Source organism: Hyperolius riggenbachi, chromosome 12 (genome assembly GCF_040937935.1).
Source record: "Hyperolius riggenbachi isolate aHypRig1 chromosome 12, aHypRig1.pri, whole genome shotgun sequence".
Classification (NCBI taxonomy): Eukaryota; Metazoa; Chordata; class Amphibia; order Anura; family Hyperoliidae; genus Hyperolius; species Hyperolius riggenbachi.
Window position 1 is genome coordinate 5,307,580 of NC_090657.1, and position 23,977 is coordinate 5,331,556.

A 23,977-nucleotide genomic window follows, 5' to 3' on the forward strand; every position below is an offset into this window, starting at 1 on the left:
AACCGCTCCTTCACGACCTCCTTCAATGAGTCCTCGTCCACCCCCAACCACCTCTCAGTGGGAGTCCCCCAAGGCTCGGTCCTTGGCCCCCTACTGTTCTCCCTATACACATCCTCCATTGGCAAGGTTATCTCCTCCATGGGTTTTAACTATCATCTGTATGCAGATGACACCCAAATCTATCTCCACACCCCTGACATATCCACCACTACCATGGACAAGGTCTCCTCCTGCCTATCTGCCATCTCCTCCTGGATGTCCGCTAGGTTCCTAAAACTAAATCTAGACAAAACGGAATTTATGATCTTCCCACCCCGGTCATCCCTGGACCTCCCAGATGTGCAGGTCACTGTTAACCACACTACTATTCACCCTACCTCTCAAGCCCGCTGTCTGGGTGTCACCCTGGACTCCGCACTCTCCTTCACTCCCCACATCCAAAACCTCACAAAGTCCTGCAACTTCCACCTTCGTAACATCTGTAAGATTCGCCCTTTCCTGACCCCTGCCACCACCAAACTCCTCATCCATGCCCTCATAATTTCCCGCCTCGACTACTGCAATGCCCTTCTGTCTGGACTCCCTAAGACCCGAATAGCCCCACTGCAGTCCATCATGAATGCGGCTGCCAGAATTATCCACTCCTCCTATCGCTCCACCAGGGCGGCTCCCCTCCGTGAATCCCTCCACTGGCTTCCTATCCAGTCCAGAATCAGATTCAAGATATTGTGTCTGACCTACAAATCCATCCACAAAACCTGTCCAACCTACATTTCTGATCTTACTCAGAGATACACACCAAGCCGCTCACTCCGCTCCTCCAATGAACTTCGCCTGACCGTCCCCCGCATCACCCAGTCCCATGCACGCCTCCAAGACTTCTCAAGAGCCGCTCCGACACTATGGAACTCCCTACCTCCACCCATTAGGGCAGCCCCCTCCTTCAACACCTTCAAGAAGGCCCTCAAAACTCACCTTTTCACTCTTACCTACCACCCCTCACAATTGCTCTAAACCCACAGCCGAACTCTGGTCCCCTACCTCTCGTGTCCCTACCTCTCCCTCTAGATTGTAAGCCTTTGGGCAGGGTCCTCACTCCTTTTGTGTCCTACCTGATCATGCACCTCTATTACTGTGCACCCATGCTATGCATTTGAGTGAACCTAACTTGCCTAATCTCCATGCTCCCATCCAGTGACTAAGCATTACCTTGTACTCATACTGTGCTGTGTGATCTGGTGTTCTTGTATTCCTGTATTGTCATATTGCTGTTTGTCACCCCTAAATATTGTCTGTAACCTAAATTAATGTCCAGCGCTGCGTAATATGTTGGCGCTTTATAAATACAACAAATAAATAATAAATAATAAAAGTGATTTTCAAAGGCATTTTTGCTCAAAAGCCGAATTTTACATTATTTTTGCCAACATTTATGCCTAAAGAATATCGGTGTTTTTGCTCATAGCTGATGAAAACCCCTTTCCACCTAGTAGCACATATTAACCACTTAAGCCTTTTCGTCCAGATAGGCTGCGCGCACTCCCGCCGGCCACGCAACGCTCCCGCCGCCGGCCGATAGCCCAGCGATCAATGAATGGGATTATAGATCCCATTCTTAGATCGAAGCCCCCCCGCAGAAAAATTGACAGCCTCTTAACAGAGGCTGCAGTTTTTCTGAGTTAAAAAAATGTTTCCCATCCTCCTAATGCTTCCTGGAAGCGTGATTGTATGCTTCCAGGACTTTTTGACTGTGGCCATCTTGTGGCCAAATAGTAAAACTACACCCACATCCATTTTTCATTAAATACTGTAACGATCGGTGTCAGCACGCAGAGAGAATCTGATTATTGGTGATCTGCAGTATCACCAACAATACAGCTATAGTTCTAACCTCTGGACACCTATGTATACTCGTGAGTGTTTGGTGCAACTGTATGACTTTAAGATCACCTGCTCATCAGGTGCGTTACTCAAACAGTACAGAAGACACTGCTAAGGAGAGTACAGAAACCTTCCAGCAGCCTGAGACTCTCCAAGGGGTGGAGTCAGGCTGAAGGTAGGAAGGACCAGAGAGTGAGTGACACCTGAAGGTGGATGTCACTGACAGATCTGGAGACTATCTCTTAAGAGGCGAGATAGCTCTCGAGGTCGGGCAAGCCAGGTCGGCAACACACGGACAGACAAAGTACAAAGACAGAAAACTGGTTCGGTATCCAAGGCAGGCAGGGTTTGGCAACGGAATATCAGATATGCGTGGTACCGAATCAGAGAGCGGAGGGATAGTCAGGAAAGCAATAGGTCATAATAGATATCAAACAATGCCTAGTCTTGGGTGTGAGGTCCGTGGTCTCTACACCCTGGAACTAGTCTGATGTATAACAGAATGATAACACAAGTTCCCTAGTCTTGGGTGTGAGGTCCGTGGTCTCTACACCCTGGAACTAGTCTGAAGTATAACAGAATGATAACACAAGTAATCTGGCTCAGTGTGAATTCCCAGGACCTCCTGGTTCAAACACACTGTTGGATCTGACTAAGGTCTGAGTGCTTCCACGTAGTGTTCGCAACGGCAGACAATTTGAGAGTGGCCAGCAGTAACAATATATAGAGCAGCGCTCTCTGGCGCCACCCCTAAGTGATGGACCAATGGTTACCCGCTCTGAGGTCAGCGCGTATTCCTGAACCTATGTGCACTAACAGACTCAGCCACACCAGATGCACGCTGTTGCGTGCAAACCGCCGCGCTGGACGCAGAACCAGCCGCCTCACTGTCCATACATGCGGCGGCTTTTCCGCGTTCCTTCAGATTACCAGACGCACGCTTCTGCATGCAAACCGCCGTGCTGGACGCGGAATCAGCCGCCTTACTGTCAGCACATGCGGCGGCTTTTCCGCGTTCTCTCACAAATACATTTTTTTACATTAAAAATTAGCCATTTACCTCCCAAATAAAATTTTCAATAAAAAAAAAAAATTACAATTAAAAAAACAAAAACAAAACAAATAGTTACCTAAGGGTCTGAACTTTTTAAATATGCATGTCAAATGAGTATATTTATATAATGTATTAAATTATGGGCTTGTAAATAGTGATGGACGCAAATTGAAAAAATGCACCTTTATTTCCAAATAAAATATCGGCGCCATAAATTGTGATAGGGACATAATTTAAATGGTGTAATAACCGGGACAAATGGGCAAATAAAATTCATGGGTTTTAATCACCGTAGCATGTATTAATTTCAAACTATAATGGTCAAAAACTGAGAAATAATGATTTTTTTCCATTTCTTTCTTAATATTCCTGTTAAAATGGATTTAGAATAAATTAATTCTTAGCAAAATGTACCACCCAAAGAAAGCCTAATTGGTGGCGGAAAAAAACAAGATATAGATCAATTCATTGTGATGAGTAGTGATAAAGTTATTGGCAAATGAATGGGAGGTGAAAGTTGCTCAGATGCAAAAAATAAACAACCCTGTGGGCTTATGTGGTTAATACATATGAAAGTAAATTTGCATCGATTAGCAGTGGAAAAAAAGTTTTCTGCTTTGTAGGTTTCTACTGTCTGATATAAAAATATTAAAAATAAAGACACTGGGTAAGGTGCAGAAAGGCTTAAATGGTTTTTTTCTCCTTTAAATACACTGAACAGGGACAGAAAAAGAAGGCTCAGAAGATGAAGGTGATTGTTGAAAATTTAGTAAATAGTAAATCTGCATTAATTAACAAACGACACAGTTTTATTTTTGTATTGCATTTCTGTACTTTTTATTAATATAGTGAAAGTACCTGGCTGGCTGGGTCCTGTAGCTCTATTTCCTGTACAGTGTACAGTGAAATTTTACTGAGCAACTTGTTCTCCAGATCCTTCCCTTCTCTTTTTATCTACAAGCTGGGACAGTGCACAAGCTTTCCATATGACATAAGCACAGATCACCTGACCCAGCCCTTCTCCCATCTCTGGTGGTAAAAGACTGACTCTTTGTAGCCAGCACTGCAACACAAGCATAGGGCCATCACACAGTATCTGCTCGTTGAGTAAAAAGCATTTATCCTTTCCAAGGCTTACTTTAGTATTTTTATAAAAAGTAAAAATAAAAGAGCAGTGAGAAATGGTATTTTATTGTAGGCAGGGTATGGTAATGATAGGTACAAATTACTTTTATAAACATAAGTACTGGGAAGGTTGTATGTCGTGTTAAATACTTTATCATACACTGAGCAAAGAGGAGCTATTGAGCTGCGTGCTGGTCACAAAGATAAACTTTCTCAGCAATCAGATGAGATGGGTGTGGTTGGGTGCCCCAGTATAGGTTAGCAAGGTATACATGCTCCCAGTATAGGTTAGCAAGGCATAGGTGCTTCCAGTATAGGTTAGAAAGGTATACATGCTCCCAGTATAGGTTAGCAAGGTATAGGTGCTCCCAGTATAGGTTAGCAAGGTATAGGTGCTCCCAGTATAGGTTTAGCAAGGTATAGGTGCTTCCAGTATAGGTTAGAAAGGTATACATGCTCCCAGTATAGGTTAGCAAGGTATAGGTGCTCCCAGTATAGGTTAGCAAGGCATAGGTGCTTCCAGTATAGGTTAGAAAGGTATACATGATCCCAGTATAGGTTAGCAAGGTATACATGCTCCCAGTATAGGTTAGCAAGGCATAGGTGCTTCCAGTATAGGTTAGAAAGGTATACATGCTCCCAGTATAGGTTAGCAAGGTATAGGTGCTCCCAGTATAGGTTAGCAAGGTATAGGTGCTCCCAGTATAGGTTAGCAAGGTATAGGTGCTTCCAGTATAGGTTAGAAAGGTATACATGCTCCCAGTATAGGTTAGCAAGGTATACATGCTCCCAGTATAGGTTAGTAAGGTATAGGTGTCCCCAGTATAGGTAAGTAAGGTATAGGTGCCCCCAGTATAGGTTAGCAAGGCATAGGTGATTCCAGTATAGGTTAGTAAGGCATAGGTGCCCCCAGTATAGGTTAGTAAGGTATAGGTACCCCCAGTATAGGTTAGTAAGGTATAGGTGCCCCCAGTATAGGTTAGTAAGGTATAGGTGCCCCCAGTATAGGTAGCAAGGCATAGGTGCCCCCAGTATAGGTTAGCTAGGCATAGGTGTCCCCAGTATAGGTTAGCTAGGCATAGGTGATCCCAGTATAGGTTAGCTAGGCATATGTGCTTCCAGTATAGGTTAGCAAGGTATAGGTGCCCCCATGTATAGGTTAGCTAGGTATAGGTGCCCCCAGTATAGGTTAGCAAGGCATAGGTGATTCCAGTATAGGTTAGCTAGGTATAGGTGCCCCCAGTATAGGTTAGTAAGGTATAAGTGCCCCCATGTATAGGTTAGCTAGGTATAGGTGCCCCCAGTATAGGTTAGCTAGGCATCGCTGCCCCCAGTATAGTTTAGCTAGGCATAGGTGCTTCCAGTATAGGTTAGCTAGGTATAGGTGCCCCCAGTATAGGTTAGCTAGGCATAGGTGCCCCCAGTATAGGTTAGCTAGGCATAGGTGCCCCCAGTATAGGTTAGCTAGGCATAGGTGCCCCCAGTGTAGGGTAGCTAGGTATAGGTGCCCCCAGTATAGGTTAGCTAGGCATAGGTGATACCAGTATAGGTTAGCTAGGCATAGGTGCCCCCAGTGTAGGGTAGCTAGGCATAGGTGCCCCAGTATAGGTTACCTAGGCATAGGTGATCCAAGTATAGGTTAGCTAGGCATTGCGGCCCCCAGTATAGGTTAGCTAGGCATAGGTGCCCCCAGTGTAGGGTAGCTAGGCATCGGTGCTCCAAGTATAGGTTAATGAGGCATCGCTGCCGCCAGTATAGGTTAGCTAGGCATATGTGCTTCCAGTATAGGTTAGTAAGGTATAAGTGCACCCAGTATAGGTTAGCTAGGCATAGGTGCTCCCAGTATAGGTTAGCTAGGCATAGGTGTTCCCAGTATAGATTAGCTAGGCATAGGTGCTCCCAGTATAGGTTAGCTAGGCATAGGTGCTCCCAGTATAGATTAGCTAGGCATAGGTGCTCCCAGTATGGGTTAGCAAGGTATAAGTGCCCCCAGTATACGTTAGCAAAGCATAGTTGCTCCCAGTATAGGTTGGATAGTGGCTGGATAGTGTAATGGTTAAGGGTTGGGTTCGAATCTCGGCTCTATTCAGTAGGAGACCTTGGGCAAGTCTCCCTAACACTGCTACTGCCTATAGAGCGCGTCCTAGTGGCTGCATCTCTGGTGCTTTGAGTCCGCCAGGAGAAAAGCACAATATAAATGTTCTGTGTTTGTTTGTTTGTAAGGTATACGTGATCCAGTATAGGTTAGCTAGACATAGGTGTCCCCAGTATAGGTTAGCTAGACATAGGTGTCCCCAGTATAGGTTAGCTAGACATAGGTGTCCCCAGTATAGGTTAGCTAGACATAGGTGTCCCCAGTATAGGTTAGCTAGACATAGGTGTCCCCAGTATAGGTTAGCTAGACATAGGTGTCCCCAGTATAGGTTAGCTAGGCATAGGTGCTCCCAGTATAGGTTAGCTGGGCATAAGTGCCCCCAGTATAGGTTAGCAAGGCATAGGTGCCCCCAGTATAGGTTAGTAAGGCATAGATGCACCCAGTGTAGGTTAGCAAGGTATAAGTGCCCCCAGTATAGGTTAGTAAGGCATAGATGCACCCAGTGTAGGTTAGCTAGGCATAGGTGCTCCCAGTATAGGTTAGCTGGGCATAAGTGCCCCCAGTATAGGTTAGCAAGGCATAGGTGCCCCCAGTATAGGTTAGTAAGGCATAGATGCCCCCAGTGTAGGTTAGCTAGGCATAGGTGCCCCCAGTATAGGTTAGTAAGGCATAGATGCACCCAGTGTAGGTTAGCAAGGCATATGTGCTTCCAGTATAGGTTAGTAAGGCATAGGTGCCCCCAGTATAGGTTAGCTAGGTATAAGTGCCCCCATGTATATGTTAGCTAGGCATAGATGCACCCAGTATAGGTTAGCAAGGCAATAGGTGCCCCCGTTATAGGTTAGCAAGGCATAGATGCACCAAGTGTAGGTTAGCTAGGCATAGGTGCCCCCAGTATAGGTTAGCTAGACATAGGTGCCCCAGTATAGGTTAGTAAGGCATAGGTGTCCCCAGTATAGGTTAGCTAGGTATAAGTGCTTCCAGTATAGGTTAGCTAGGCATAGGTGCTCCCAGTATAGGTTAGCTAGGCATAGGTGCTCCCAGTATAGGTTAGTAAGGCATAGGTGCTCCCAGTATAGGTTAGTAAGGCATAGGTGCTCCCAGTATAGGTTAGTAAGGCATAGGTGCTCCCAGTATAAGTTAGCTAGGCATAGGTGCTCCCAGTATAGGTTAGTAAGGCATAGGTGCTCCCAGTATAGGTTAGTAAGGCATAGGTGCCCCCAGTATAGGTTAGCTAGGTATAAGTGCCCCCATGTATATGTTAGCTAGGCATAGATGCACCCAGTATAGGTTAGCAAGGCAATAGGTGCCCCCCGTTATAGGTTAGTAAGGCATAGATGCCCCCAGGGCTGTGGAGTCGGAGTCGTGGAGTCGGAGTCGTGGAGTCGGGCAATTTTGGGTGCCTGGAGTCGGAGTCGGGAAAAAATGCACCGACTCCGACTCCTAATGAATTTTTAACTGTAATTAAAATAGAAAATATGATAAAATGTTCTATTTCTCAGATAATAGTCATTAAAAATAATGTATATATACAGTATATATACAGTAATAGCTGTGCTTAGTCCACAAAAATGAAATAAACCAATCAAAATTAGTTACTTGTGCTGCTTCAATAAAGCAGTCCCCGTATTTTTAAGGTTAGATATACATATCTGATTGTGACTGTATATATGATGTGTACACAGGAATCTCTTATATATACTAAATAACATCTATGCTGTAAGAATAAATCCTGATGTGTAGCTGTGTCACTAATAGAGATGGTCAATGAGATGGAAATAATTCTGCATTGATGCTGATTTATGCAAATGTATGCACTCCCTTTGCTGATCAAATCAAATAATTTGATATGTTATTAAAATTTGGTTTGGTGACTACAAATTAAAGGGTAACTGAGACGGATGAAAAGTAAAGTTTTATACATACCTGGGGCTTCCTCCAGCCCCCTTCAGGCTAATCAGTCCTTCGCTGTCCTCCACCACCCGGATCTTCTGCTATGAGTCCTGGTAATTCAGTCAGTCAGCGCAGTCCGGCCAAATGCCGCTCCCACAGCCAGGAACATTCTGCACCTGCGCAATAGTGCTGCACAGGTGTAGTATGCTCCTGGCGGCGGAGTGTGTGCATGCGCACTACGCCTGACTGGCTCAAGTACCTGGACTCATAGCAGAAGATCCAGGTGGTGGAGGAGGACAACGAGGGACTGATTATCCTGAAGGCGGCTGGAGGAAGCCCCAGGTATGTATAAAACTTTAATTTCATCTGTCTCAGGTTTACTTTGCTACACAGTAGTACTATACTCTACATATGCACTCCCCACAGAGCTGCAGGGAATCCACTGAGAATGTTGTGCACATTGAACAGAGAGGTGTTGTCTGTTTACAATCTCCTCATTCCCCTGCAGAGTACCTGCACATCATTCTTACATGCACCCACACTTACATTGCCTAGGCCTGATAGATGTTCTTTGTTCCGGTTTGTACCTTTTACAAGTACTCTTACCAAGGACTAGTTTTAGTCTAAAGGGAATAAATATAGTAGTCTACATATCCTTCTCACTTCAGTTGTCTTGTAAAATTCCTAAGCGTTGGCAGTTAAGAGACGAATTTCATGTTACATACTTTTAATCAACAAAATTGTAATATGCAAATTAGAGGAGTCGGAGTCGTGGAGTCGGAGGAATCCTAAACTGAGGAGTCGGAGTCGGTGGATTTTTGGACCGACTCCACAGCCCTGGATGCCCCCAGTATAGGTTAGCTAGACATAGGTGTCCCCAGTATAGGTTAGTAAGGCATAGGTGTCCCCAGTATAGGTTAGCTAGGCATATGTGCTTCCAGTATAGGTTAGCTAGGCATATGTGCTTCCAGTATAGGTTACCTAGGCATAGGTGCTCCCAGTGTAGGTTAGCAAGGTGCCCCCAGTGATCAGGGGGTTCCTGGTGCTAAGCTCAACAAAGAATAAAACCTTCTGCCTACTTAGTGTCTTTGTGGAAGTAGATCTTACATACCACATATGTTGCTGAGACAGGTGACCAGCTCTCTTTGTAGCTATGTGCATGCTTTCCTAACAGATGCAGGTCAGCACAGTGCACAGGAAGTCCTACCTTCATCTACACCACGGCTAGAGATTCTAGAGAGGACAGTACCATATTCAGCTAACTGTGGCCTGGCTCCAGCAGCTGGCTTACCCAATAGCTGCAGTCTTCAGGAGGCAACAAGGATCAGCAGAGTTCATGTGATCACGGCTTTCAATATAGAAATAAGGGTCTTTACAGTTTTTCATCTGTTGCAGAAACGATACTTATGTCTGCACAGGAACATCCAAACATTTGCCTTGTGAATGTACAAGCAAGTTGTTTTGCACATCTAGTTGTAGCAGTCAAAGGAATTCAAACAGGGAAGCAGGCAGATGTAATTCTCACCTTCTCCTTCTTCCACCACAGCATGAACAACCATTGGATAAACTTCTCGATCCAAGTCAAAGGTCAGCTATAACAGGGGTATAAAAGTGTGAGACAATTAGCACAGAGATAGCCAGTTTACCCTATGTGTGCTAAACGCTCATACACATGTCCAACATGCACACAACCACATGACCAACACAACCAACCACACAACCTGACGAACCACATTAACTGCATGATATCAGACCAACATAGATCCAACAGTTGCTTGTCTAGTAGTTTGCACGCGTACGCAAGCCTGATTATCGTCCAACACACTAAAGTCAGATCAAAATCATGCTGCAGGTTGGTCTGTGTGTACTTAGCTTAAGAGAAGATCTAGATAATCTCGAGGACCGGGGCTCCCGGGACACCAGGAGCCCAGTATACTCCACTACATGACATTCCTACATTTACTGTTCAGGTACCTATGGTTTTCATTTTGCCCTTTCGGCTTGACATGAAGTACCTTAAAATGAACCCGAACCAAGTAAAAATTATTTACAATAAACACACACATACTTACCTTGTGTCAGTTTCTCTCAGAAGCGCACCGTTATTTTCTAACAATCGATTTTTTCTGGTTCTGACTAGATCTAGTCAGAACAGGAAGCCTTATGGCCCTTTTCCACTATATCAGTTGCTGTCAGTTATAGCTGGAAAGACAACTGATGTGAAAGGTAATGTCCATGTTTCCCTATGGCTCAAAAGTGGGCGATACTACAGGTTAAGAGAGTGCTGACCCACAAGCTGTTACAGGGTCATCACCGTTTTTTAAACAGAGGATAGAGAATTCCATCTATCACAATGGACAAACAGGACACAGGAGAGGATAAATAAATAGACTACGCAGGAAGGCAAGTATGATGTATGTAGTATTTTTATTATGACTTATTTTTTACTTCAGGTTTGTTTTAACCACTTAATGACAAGCAGACTTATAAAAACGTCCTGCTAGAGCCTCCTAACGGCTCCAGGACGTTTTTATAAGTCAGACAGTGCTGCTGCCACTGTGCACGTGCGCGCTCCCGCACATGCATTCCCGTGCACGTGAAAATAGTGGAAAAAAAACACCAAACACCAAAGAAAAAAATACACCTTTATTTCCAATTACTATATTGTCACCATACTTTTTACTGGGGACATCATTAAAATCTTGTGATAACCAGGACAAATAGGAAGATACAATGTGTGGGTTTTATGCACAGTAGCAGTGTTTATATTAAAACTATAGGGAATGAAATTGGAGAAAGTGTATTTTTTCATTTTTTCCCTTTAAAATGCATAGAAAATAAAGTAATTACTGAAAACAAATATCAACCCTAAAAAGCCTAATTGGTGGTAAAAAACAAGATATACAGTGGTGTGAAAACCTATTTGCCCCCTTCCTGATTTCTTATTCTTTTGCATGTTTGTCACGCTTAAATGTTTCTGCTCATCAAAAACCGTTAACTATTAGTCAAAGATAACATAATTGAACATAAAATGCAGTTTTAAATGGTGGTTTTTATTATTTAGTGAGGAAAAAAAACTCCAAATCTACATGGCCCTGTGTGAAAAAGTGATTGCCCCCCCTTGTTAAAAAATAACTTAACTGTGGTTTATCACACCTGAGTTCAATTTCTGTAGTCACCCCCACGCCTGATTACTGCCACACCTGTTTCAATCAAGAAATCACTTAAATAGGAGCTATCTGACACAGAGAAGTAGACCATAAGCACCTCAAAAGCTAGACATCATGCCAAGATCCAAAGAAATTCAGGAACAAATGAACAAAAGTACTGTAATTGAGATCTATCAGTCTGGTAAAGGTTATAAAACCATTTCTAAAGCTTTGGGACTCCAGCAAACCACAGGGAGAGCCATTATCCACAAATGGCAAAAACATGGAACAGTGATGAACCTTCCCAAGAGTGGCCAGCCGACCAAAATTACTCCAAGAGCGCAGAGAAAACGCATCCGAGAGGCCACAAAAGACCCCAGGACAACATCTAAAGAACTGCAGGCCTCACTTGCCTCAATTAAGGTCAGTGTTCACAACTCCACCATAAGAAAGAGACTGGGCAAAAACGGCCTGCATGGCAGATATCCAAGGCGCAAACCACTTTTAAGCAAAAAGAACATTAAGGCTCGTCTCAATATTGCTAAAAAAAAAAACACATCTCAATGATTGCCAAGACTTGTGGGAAAATACCTTGTGGACCGACGAGACAAAAGTTGAACTTTTTGGAAGGTACGTGTCCCGTTACATCTGGCGTAGAAGTAACACAGCATTTCAGCAAAAGAACATCATACCAACAGTAAAATATGGTGGTGGTAGTGTGATGGTCTGGGGTTGTTTTGCTGCTTCAGGACCTGGAAGGCTTGCTGTGATAGATGGAACCATGAATTCTACTGTCTACCAAAAAATCCTGAAGGAGAATGTCCGGCCATCTGTTCGTCAACTCAAGCTGAAGCGATCTTGGGTGCTGCAGCAGGACAATGACCCAAAAGACACCAGCAAATCCACCTCAGAATGGCTGAAGAAAAACAAAATGAAGACTTTGGAGTGGCCTAGTCAAAGCTCTGACCTGAATCCTATTGAGATGTTGTGGCATGACCTTAAAAAGGCGGTTCATGCTAGAAAACCCTCAAATAAAGTTGAATTACAACAATTCTGCAAAGATGAGTGGGCCAAAATTCCTCCAGAGCGCTGTAAAAGACACATTGCAAGTTATCGCAAATGCTTGATTGCAGTTATTGCTGCTAAGGGTGGCCCAACCAGTTATTAGGTTCAGGGGGCAATCACTTTTTCACACAGGGCCATGTAGGTTTTGAGTTTTTTTTCTCACTAAATAATAAAAACCATCATTTAAAACTGCATTTTGTGTTCAATTATGTTATTTTTGACTAATAGTTAACGGTTTTTGATGAGCAGAAACATTTAAGTGTGACAAACATGCAAAAGAATAAGAAATCAGGAAGGGGGCAAATAGTTTTTCACACCACTGTAGATCATTTCATTGTGATAAGTAGTGATTAAGCTATTGAGCAAATTGAGCTATTGAGGCAAATGAAAGTGATGAGCAATGAAAGGTGAAAATCGCTCTTGTCCGTTAGGGTAAAAACCGCTTTGGGGTGAAGTGGTTAAAGACTAACTAACTGGATAGAATCTTATGTCTAGAGACCCCCCCTGCCCTTCTCCACATACATTCATACTACTCAAAGTCAGATCAGCACCATCACAGATCAAATATAAACTGGTACAGCTTACCGTATATACTCGCATATAAGCCGACCCGCATATAAGCCGACCCCCCAACTTTTCCCTGAAAAAACAGGGAAAAATGATTGACCCCCATATAAGCCGGGGGTAGGAAATGCTGGATTGGTGCAGCCCCCCAGTGTGTCCCAGTATAGCTAGTATAGTGCCCAGTATAGGTAGGTAGTGTCCAGTATAGCTAGTAAAGTGCCCAGTATTGCCAGTATAGTGCCCAGTATAGCCAGTATAGCGCCCAGTATGGGTAGGTAGTGCCTCAGTTTAGCTAGTATAGTGCCCAGTTTAGCTAGTATAGTGCCCCAGTATGGCTAGTAAAGTGCCCAGTTTAGTTAGTATAGTGCCAAGTTTAGCCAGTATAGTGCCCAGTTTAGTTAGTATAGTGCCAAGTTTAGCCAGTATAGTGCCCAGTTTAGTTAGTATAGTGCCAAGTTTAGCCAGTATAGTGCCCAGTTTAGCTAGTATAGTGCCCAGTTTAGCTAGTATAGTGCCCAGTTTAGCCAGTATAGTGCCCAGTTTAGCCAGTATAGTGCCCAGTTTAGCTAGTATAGTGCCCAGTTTAGCTAGTATAGTGCCCAGTTTAGCTAGTATAGTGCCCAGTTTAGCTAGTAAAGTGCCCAGTTTAGCCAGTATAGTGCCCAGTTTAGCTAGTAAAGTGCCCAGTTTAGCCAGTATAGTGCCCAGTTTAGCCAGTATAGTGCCCAGTTTAGCTAGTATAGTGCCCAGTTTAGCCAGTATAGTGCCCAGTTTAGCCAGTATAGTGCCCAGTTTAGCCAGTATAGTGCCCAGTTTAGCTAGTATAGTGCCCAGTTTAGCTAGTATAGTGCCCAGTTTAGCCAGTATAGTGCCCAGTTTAGCCAGTATAGTGCCCAGTTTAGTGCCCAGCATAGGTAGGTAGTGCTCCGCCCCCCCGCCCCCCGCTGCTGCTATTACCTGTTTAGGAAGCGGCCGCTTCCTAATCCGCGTTCCTCTTCTTAAGTGTCTTCTCAGAGTATCACAGCAGCGCGCCCGGCGCTGCTGCTGTGACGATGTAGAGTGCAGGAAAGAGCGCGGCTCCCTATAGCGGCGATCTGTATCGCCGTTGCCAAGGGAACCGCTCTTTCCTGCCCCCTGCATCGTCACAGCAGCAGCGCCGGGCGCGCTGCTGTGATACTCTGAGAAGACACTTAAGAAGAGGAACGCGGATTAGGAAGCGGCCGCTGCCTAAACAGGTATTAGCAGCAGCGGCGGCCGGGGGGGAGCGGGGAGGGGGGAGCGGGGCGCGGACCACCCACCACCCACCACCAGGGAAGACTCGCATACAAGCCGACCCCCCAACTTTTGACCCCCATTTTGGGGGTCAAAAATTCGGCTTGTATGCGAGTATATACGGTATGTGTATTAGCAGAGAATGAACGCTAGCACCAAAAGCTCAAATAATAAATCCAAATGTTACTGGATCATCATAAAGACCAAACAGTACGAACATGGAGACATACACATAAGGTCAATAATCAGAGAATCGCATGCATAATATAAACTGTTAACTCTGCCAATATATGCTGCAAAATGTTTATCTATAAAATCCTAAACAGTCTATAAATAAATACATAAACTCCCTCATCCAATCACAAAGAGGTGCTGCACTGTGTGCAAAGCTGCAGAAAAAAGAAAGTACTACTTACTAGGCTATAGGTTCCCTGCCCCTGATCTAAAGGGTTACGGGATAGGACAACAGGTGAAGGGATTTTGTGTATGGGATGGTAAAATGGTGGTTAGTTGCCACGGTTTCCAAAGAAAGAGTAGCAGCCAGTGAAGAGACTGACAGAGGAGGAAAGGTGAGGAAAGGAAAGGACAGGAGAAGTGGGAGGAGAGGTGGATGAGGTGTGATTGGCAGCCAGTGAAGGGACAGAGAGGGGAAAAGGACAGGAGAAGTGGGAGGGTTGGGGGGGGGGGGGGGGATTGAGGTGGATGAGGTGTGACTGGCAACCAGTGAAGAGACTGACGGAGGAGGAAAGGTCAGGAAAGGAAAGGACAGGAGAAGCGGGAGGAGAGGTGGATGAGTCGTGCAGCAGAGTTCATGATAAACTGTAGCGAAGTGAAACAGTTAGTAGTTAGGCCATGGAGCATATTGTTGCGTTAGTCTACATGTGAGATGCACAAGAAGTTTGGTAGTGTTGTTTTAGGTGGAGGTGACAAGAGGAGGATAGTTTGTCAATGCGTGGTTTGAATGAGATTGCTTCCATCCCAATAAGCGATGTGCGATGGGAGGAGAGAGAGCAGTCTGGTGCTGTAAGTGCGTGGCCACGCACTAATTCCATCACTATGTCACGTTGCTGTGACAACATAACCACCAGTCCAATAAGGCTTATGATTGAGTAAAAGACACCAAAAAATGCGCACACTCTAAATCTTGACCAAAGAGTTCCTTAAGGTGGCCATCAATGACACAATTCCCCGGACAATCGTCTGGTTGACCGTAAACAATTGGTCAGGCCCACTAACGGAAGGAAAACTGCTAACCAATACAATCAGATCGATGGAATCAATTTGAAAAAAGGATCAATTCCATTAATCAGACAAAATTGGTTACCAGTTTTCCTTCCGTTAGCTGGTCCGGATGATTGTTTCGGACGACTGATCGTCCAGGGAATTGTATCGTTAAAGCAGACCGGAACTCAGATATGTTCTCTCTGCTCTAAAGCATACGGAACAACATAATAACCTTCAAACAATAAACATTTCTTTGTTACAGCCGATACAAATGGTGAAATTATCTGGACAGTATCTACTTCCTGATTCATGGAAGCATTGTTACCTAACATACCATTTCTTATTGTTATGGGGCTGGACAAGCAACAAGCAGACGACCACTCATAGGAACTGAAGACAAGATAATAGACCAAAATACCAGTGAAAACACAATAAACACAAGTGGAACTAAAATAAACCAAACTCAGTAGACACCACACAACCCTAACCATCTACCCATTACAAAGAAAATGTATTATTTACAAATATACAGCAAATCTCAGTACAAATCAGCAGACAAGACGAAAGGTCAAAAATGTGAAATATCGAGTCAAACCAGGGAATCAATTCAGCAGGGCAGCAAAGGTGTAGCTAGGGTTTTGAGTGCCCAGGGACAAAGACAGTTTTTGTGGTCCCCCACCCAGGAAAATGGGCGTGGTCATATATCAAAATGTGGGTGTGGTCATGGAGAACACCCTGTAGGTAGCCAGGGAGCCCACCCTATAGGAAGCCAGAAAAGCCCATGTTAAGTAGCCAGAGAGCTCCACTCCCCATTTAGCTGGCTGGAGAGCCCAAAATTAGGTAGCCAGAGAGTTCCCCCCGTCTAAGGTGGCTAGAGAGCTATTTTGGTAGTCAGAGAGTTCCCCCTTGAGTAGCAAGAGAGTTCCCCCATATAGAATTCCCACTTAGGTAGTAAGAGAGTTCCCCCTTTAGGTAGCCAGAGAGCCACATTGCACCCAGATGGCGGCAGGGGAAAGCGCATGCAGAGATCGCAGCTGAAGCGGTTACATGAACTCACCTCTCTGATCCTTGCGCCACATGTTCTTCCTGTTTCTAGACGTCCTGTATCATGGTAACAGCGCCCATTATGATGTCCATGTAACAGCTCTGCATGCGCTCCCTGCCTGCCCACCAGTAAAACCGGATACTGCGCAGTTCCTAACACTTACATTGCAGAGAATGATCATAGCAGCTGAATGTGAGCTATACTTTTAGTGACAGCTTGGCTACAAGCAAAGAGAGGCATGGTTTGCAGTACAGGTAGTCCCCGGTTAACGAATGAGATAGGGACTGTAGGTTTGTTCTTAACCTGAATCTGTCCTTAAGTCAGAACATTGTGCCATCTCTGTCCCCTGTACCTCCTCTGTGCCTCCAGTGTCCCCCTCTGTGTCACCTCTGCCCCCTGTACCTCCTCTGTGCCTCCAGTGTCCTCCTCTGTGTCACCTCTGTCCCCTGTGCCTCCAGTGTCCCCCTCTGTGTCACCTCTGTCCCTGTACCTCCTCTGTGCCTCCAGTGTACCCCTCTGTGTCACCTCTGCCCTCTGTACCTCCTCTGTGCCCCCCTGTGCCTCCAGTGTCCCTCTCTGTGTCACTTCTGCCCCCTGTACCTCCTCTGTGCCCCCTTGTGCCTCCAGTGTCCCCCTCTGTGTCACCTCTGTCCCCTGTACCTCCTCTGTGACCCCCTGTGCCTCCAGTGTCCCCCTCTGTGTCACCTCTGCCCTCTGTACCTCCTCTGTGCCCCCCTGTGCCTCCAGTGTCCCCCTCTGTGTCACCTCTGTCCCTGTACCTCCTCTGTGCCTCCAGTGTACCCCTCTGTGTCACCTCTGCCCTCTGTACCTCCTCTGTGCCCCCCTGTGCCTCCAGTGTCCCTCTCTGTGTCACTTCTGCCCCCTGTACCTCCTATGTGCCCCCTTGTGCCTCCAGTGTCCCCCTCTGTGTCACCTCTGCCCTCTGTACCTCCTCTGTGCCCCCCTGTGCCTCCAGTGTCCCCCTCTGTGTCACCTCTGTCCCTGTACCTCCTCTGTGCCTCCAGTGTACCCCTCTGTGTCACCTCTGCCCTCTGTACCTCCTCTGTGCCCCCCTGTGCCTCCAGTGTCCCTCTCTGTGTCACTTCTGCCCCCTGTACCTCCTCTGTGCCCCCTTGTGCCTCCAGTGTCCCCCTCTGTGTCACCTCTGCCCTCTGTACCTCCTCTGTGCCCCCCTGTGCCTCCAGTTTCCCCCTCTGTGTCACCTCTGTCCCCTGTACCTCCTCTGTGCCCCCCTGTGCCTCCAGTGTCCCCCCCCGTGTCACCTCTGCCCTCTGTACCTCTTTGCCCCCCTGTGCCTCCAGTGTCCCCCTCTGTGTCACCTCTGTCCCCTGTACCTCCTCTGTGCACCCCTGTGCCTCCAGTGTCCCCCTCTGCCCTCTGTACCTCCTCTGTGCCTCCAGTGTCCCCCTCTGTGTCACCTCTGTCCCCTGTACCTCCTCTGTGCCCCCCTGTGCCTCCAGTGTCCCCCCCTGTGTCACCTCTGCCCTATGTACCTCCTCTGTGCCCCCCTGTGCCACCAGTGTCCCCCTCTGTGTCACCTCTGCCCCCTGTACCTCCTCTGTGCCCTCCTGTGCCTCCAGTGTCCCCCTCTGTGTCACCTCTGCCCTCTGTACCTCCTCTGTGCCCCCCTGTGCCTCCAGTTTCCCCCTCTGTGTCACCTCTGTCCCCTGTACCTCCTCTGTGCCCCCCTGTGCCTCCAGTGTCCCCCCCTGTGTCACCTCTGCCCTCTGTACCTCCTCTGTGCCCCCCTGTGCCTCCAGTGTCCCCCTCTGTGTCACCTCTGTCCCCTGTACCTCCTCTGTGCACCCCTGTGCCTCCAGTGTCCCCCTCTGTGTCACCTCTGCCCTCTGTACCTCCTCTGTGCCTCCAGTGTCCCCTCTGTGTCCCCTCTGTGTCACCTCTGCCCTCTGTACCTCCTCTGTGCCCCCCTGTGCCTCCAGTGTCCCCATCTGTGTCACCTCTACCCCCTGTACCCTCCTGTGCCTCCAGTGTCCCCCTCTGTGTCACCTCTGCCCTATGTACCTCCTCTGTGCCCCCCTGTGCCACCAGTGTCCCCCTCTGTGTCACCTCTGCCCCCTGTACCTCTGTGCCCTCCTGTGCCTCCAGTGTCCCCCTCTGTGTCACCTCTGCCCTCTGTACCTCCTCTGTGCCCCCTGTGCCTCCAGTGTCCCCCTCTGTGTCACCTCTGCCCCCTGTACCTCATCTGTGCCTCCAGTGTCCCCCTCTGTGTCACCTCTGTCTCCTGTACCTCCTCTGTGCCCCCCTGTGCCTCCAGTGTCCCTCTCTGTGTCACTTCTGCCCCTGTACCTCCTCTGTGCCCCCCCCCCTGTGCCTCCAGTGTCCCCCTCTGTGTCACCTCTGTCTCCTGTACCTTCTCTGTACCTCCTCTGTGCCTCCAGTGTCCCCCTCTGTGTCACCTCTGTCCCCTGTGCCTCCAGTGTCCCCCTCTGTGTCACCTCTGTCTCCTGTACCTCCTCTATGCCTCCAGTGTCCCCCTCTGTGTCACCTCTGTCCCTGTACCTCCTCTGTGCCTCCAGTGTCCCCCTCTGTGTCACCTCTGCCCCCTGTACCTCCTCTGTGCCCTCCTGTGCCTCCAGTGTCCCCCTCTGTGTCACCTCTGCCCTCTGTACCTCCTCTGTGCCCCCTGTGCCTCCAGTGTCCCCCTCTGTGTCACCTCTGCCCCCTGTACCTCATCTGTGCCTCCAGTGTCCCCCTCTGTGTCACCTCTGTCTCCTGTACCTCCTCTGTGCCCCCCTGTGCCTCCAGTGTCCCTCTCTGTGTCACTTCTGCCCCTGTACCTCCTCTGTGCCCCCCCCCCCCTGTGCCTCCAGTGTCCCCCTCTGTGTCACCTCTGTCTCCTGTACCTTCTCTGTACCTCCTCTGTGCCTCCAGTGTCCCCCTCTGTGTCACCTCTGTCCCCTGTGCCTCCAGTGTCCCCCTCTGTGTCACCTCTGCCCTCTGTACCTCCTCTATGCCTCCAGTGTCCCCCTCTGTGTCACCTCTGTCCCCTGTGCCTCCAGTGTCCCCCTCTGTGTCACCTCTGCCCTCTGTACCTCCTCTGTGCCTCCAGTGTCCCCCTCTGTGTCACCTCTGTCCCCTGTGCCTCCAGTGTCCCCCTCTGTGTCACCTCTGCAACTGCGTATACAAGTTTAAAAGGCATTTTTTCTTTGAATTTTTTAAAATTGATTTACTCAAAAACTATAAGTCCAATTTGAAAAATGTTTTTTTACTTGTTCCCATGGAAACAGAGAACCCATGCCGTGCATATCGGCGAGTCGATCGTAAGTCGGGCGTTCATAAGTCGGGGAATACCTGTATACATTTTACAGCAGAATTGTGCACTTGGACTCTCCAACATCGCTCTTGTCTTCTACTACAGAATCTGCTTCTGAGGGACCACAGTGGTGAGAGACAGCGGAATACAAAGTAGGGAACACTTACCTCCTCCTCCCTCCACTCTGAAGGGTCCACATTATGTGATGGAAGACAGAACTGCTGGCTGACCCCTTTCTTGAAGTACACCGTCTCTGACTGCAGATTGCTGGCCTTGGGAATATAACTGATCATAAAGACAGAAACAGAATTTATGGCTACTTCAGTAGAGTGCAGCAACTCAGGGCCATTAAGCAAAAAACAGCTACTAAAAATAACCACATATATTTAAATGAGCCATTTCTATGTAGGGTAACATAACACTTTATACAAAGACCAAACTATCCTGGCAGCATCCACTCCACTTACCTGACCCAGATACATGTTCTCTGCATATCTCAGCACAGCTATACCCACGAACCTAGCAAGACAATGTATAATCTACTAGGACAGAGGAGTGCAGATAGAAGGCTGAAGTCTGCCCTTACCCAACCGAGGGTACGTTACAATAACTCTCAGCTACAATCATGGGCCTGATGCACTAATGTATGGTAAAGTAACCGTGTGCAGGGAGTGTTACTAGCAGCGGTTATCCCAGCTAGTAATAACTCTCATTATGTATCACTTTAGCTCAATAAGTAAATATGTAAATCATTCCTTATCTCCCTGAAATGCCAAGTATACATCCAAAACTGCTAGTTTACAATGAACCTAAAGACTATTAATTTAATTGAGCCATGCTACTCCAACTTTCAAACAATTGTTTCTGGGTTCATTTGCTTTCAATGGTGTAAGGTGGGGGTCCCCAACCACCGGGCCGCGGCCCACTGCCGGTCCGTGGGCAGTTTCCAGCCGGACCGCGGCGTGTCTGGCCTCCCCCCTCCGCTCTTGTTACCTTATGAGCTGGCAGCCGCTTCCTCTCACAGATTCCCCCAGGCGCCGCTCTCCTCCTTTTTGCAGCATATGTTACAGCAGCCAGCGCGTCGCACGGCTGCTGTAAGGAGTGAAGGAAGCAGGGCAGCGGCAATACACATCGCTGCTACCATGGAAACCGCTGCTCCGCTTCCTTCAAGGGCTAGCTACATGATGGGGATTAAAGAAAAAAAAATACTTCTGCGCATCCACCCTGGCGATGTTAATAGAACGCCAGGGTGGTGCCCAAATTTATAAGAATGCACTTACCTGGGACTTCCTCCAGCTCAAGGTAGGTGGCGAGGTCCCGTGGCGTCCTCCTGACTTGTCTCCTTCAGTCTCCGCCGGCCCCCAGTTGTCAGCGTCACCTGGCGACACCCGGGCCTGGTGTCGGTCGGCTCTTCCTGATTAATGACGCAATGCGTCATCACGCCGGCCGGTTCGCATCATCATGGTGGCTGGCGTGACAGGTCTGCGCATGCGCGGGTTTTCCACGCATGCTGAAACCTGTCACGATGGGCACCGTGATGACGCATTGCGTCATTAAACAGGAAGAGTCGTCCGACACCAGGCCCGGGTGTCGCTGAAAACCGGGGGCCAGCGGAGGCTGAAGGAGACCTCGCTGCCTACCCTGAGCTGGAGGAAGCCCCAGGTGAGTGTATTATTTTAAATTTGGCCACTCCTCGGAGTCCCTTTAAGCATGGCCACCGCCAGAGGGAAGAAGCTGTTCCTAAGCCTGGAAGTTTTTGTGACTGACCGGTGTCTTACATGGAAGCAGAAGATGGAGTGAGCAAGGTGATAGGGGTCAGAAGCAATCTTGGTCGCTCCTTTTATGCAACCAGGCCTGCAGAGTCGGAGTCAAGGAGTCGGAGCACTTTTGAGTACTGTTGCTCTCTGCAACAGTGATTGCCCTGTGCACAAAACATTCACTTTTTTTACAATACTCTTTATGATTGAAGACACATAAGGCAGAGGTGGAGCCAAAGGCAGAGGTGGAGCCAATCAACAAATACCTACCTGGCAATCCCTCCTTGGAACTCCTCGGATGCTTGGTAGTAAATAGTGATTGCAACTGGTGCATCTGTATCAAATGTAAACTCCACATTGTAATGTACTTTGGAACGGCTGCCCTCCTCTCCACTGGCCTTCACCTCTTCCGTACACCTGAAAAAAATGCAATGTTACCACACTTGGCTGCCATGGTTACCATGTACAGAGTCAAAGAATACAGTATACCGAAAGCAAACACTCTATAGAATATACAAGTTGATTTACTAGAGGCTGGCAACATGTCTGTGTGCAGGCAGCAGGCAGCACACAGTAATTCTACTAGCATCCAAGTAATGAAAGTCAATCTGAAGAGTAATTTAAAGCAAAAAACAGATACTTACCTAAGGAGAGGAAAGGCTCTGAGTCTTATAGAGTCTTCCCATTTTCCTCCCGGTCTCCTTGTTCCCCCGCAGGATTCTCGGTTTAAATCTCCCACCGAGGGAGACTTTGGCAGTCTTTGGAAGACCAAGTGCATGGAGATTCTTCTGGCTTCCGAAGACAGGCGCACGTGACTGTATTGCGCACGTGTGAGTGTGTGAGATAGGGCACTCGCGCATGCGCAGTACGGAGTGGCCAGTCTTCGGAAGCCCAAGTGCTTGTGAAGACTGCCGAAGCCAGCCAAATCCGGAAGAGAGCAGTCTATGACCGAACGGTTGTAGAGTGCTAACGTGGGAACCAGCGGGGGAAAGCATGGACCGGGAGGGGAACAGGCAGGCTCTATAGGACCCAGACCCCTCCCTCTCCTTAGGTAAGTATCTGGTTTTTGTTTTAAATTACACTTCAGACTCTCTTTTAGGCACCAGGTAATCTGGGCACAGGGCAAATTCGAAAAACGGCTCACCCCGCTCCTGCAAGTACCGGCGGTGTTAATTACCATTACCCCTCCAGGCTGCCATAAACTCCGGGAAAACATGTAATTCGGCTGCCACCTGTTGCTGGTGGCCAGATTACGCTGTTTTATAGTAATTTGGGCAACGTCTTTTGACTGCATCCAAATTACTGTCTGAGCGCCGCTATACCTGTAATCCACATTACAGCATATGGCAGCGCATGGCGAACCCAAATTTCCCTGTGCCGCTTTGATTTTACAAACACAAACAGCCCATCTTGCATCACCTCAGTTACACATTGCTGGCACAGCAAAATTGGCCCTAGACTACATACACAATACATACATACATACATACATACATATAGGACCATGGTGGAGAATAGATTGTGAGCTCCTCTGAGGGACACTTAGAGAATATACTCTGTACAGCGCTGCTGAACATGTCGGTGCTACATAAATAATAAATGAGAATAAACACTCGGTAAAGGATGTGAAGCAAAACCTCCTCAGCAGGGATGCAAACTGTAGTTAAAAAGAATTTCTCTAGCATGCAGATGAGCTTGAACCTCAGTGAAGTTTCTATTGTTGTCTGTGTCACTGTGGGGGAAGTTTCCCTGACTTTAGGTCCCACTCCTGTGTGACACTGTGGGGGAAGTTTCCCTGACTTTAGGTCCCACTCCTGTGTGTCACTGTGGGGGAAGTTTCCCTGACTTTAGGTCCCACTCCTGTGTGTCACTGTGGGGGAAGTTTCCCTGACTTTCGGTCCCATTCCTGTGTGTCACTGTGGGGGAAGTTTCCCTGACTTTCTGTCCCATTCCTGTGTGTTACTGTGGGGGAAGTTTCCCTGACTTTCGGTCCCATTCCTGTGTGTCACTGTGGGGGAAGTTTCCCTGACTTTCGGTCCCATTCCTGTGTGACACTGTGGGGGAAGTTTCCCTGACTTTCTGTCCCATTCCTGTGTGTTACTGTGGAGTAAGTTTCCCTGACTTTAGGTCCCATTCCTGTGTGACACTGTGGGGGAAGTTTCCCTGACTTTCGGTCCCATTCCTGTGTGACACTGTGGGGGAAGTTTCCCTGACTTTCTGTCCCATTCCTGTGTGTTACTGTGGAGTAAGTTTCCCTGACTTTAGGTCCCATTCCTGTGTGACACTGTGGGGGAAGTTTCCCTGACTTTCGGTCCCATTCCTGTGTGTCACTGTGGGGGAAGTTTCCCTGACTTTCTGTCCCATTCCTGTGTGTCACTGTGGGGGAAGTTTCCCTGACTTTCTGTCCCATTCCTGTGTGTTACTGTGGAGTAAGTTTCCCTGACTTTAGGTCCCATTCCTGTGTGACACTGTGGGGGAAGTTTCCCTGACTTTCGGTCCCATTCCTGTGTGACACTGTGGGGGAAGTTTCCCTGACTTTCTGTCCCATTCCTGTGTGT

At 47.5% G+C, this 23,977-nt stretch overlaps 1 protein-coding gene across 3 annotated transcripts in view; it reads right to left on the bottom strand.

Moving 5' to 3' along the window:
• The window catches only part of RNF157 (ring finger protein 157), a 171,202-nt gene that overhangs the window by 68,245 nt on the left and 78,980 nt on the right, over window positions 1–23,977 (bottom strand). For all 3 annotated transcript variants that reach the window (XM_068263676.1, XM_068263674.1, XM_068263675.1), the window contains exons 5-7: window positions 21,690–21,836; window positions 19,830–19,947; window positions 9,574–9,640 (exon numbers count right to left, since the gene is read on the bottom strand). In XM_068263676.1, the coding sequence (XP_068119777.1) occupies window positions 9,574–9,640; window positions 19,830–19,947; window positions 21,690–21,836 (332 nt within the window). The remainder of the gene's footprint in view (window positions 1–9,573; window positions 9,641–19,829; window positions 19,948–21,689; window positions 21,837–23,977) is intronic.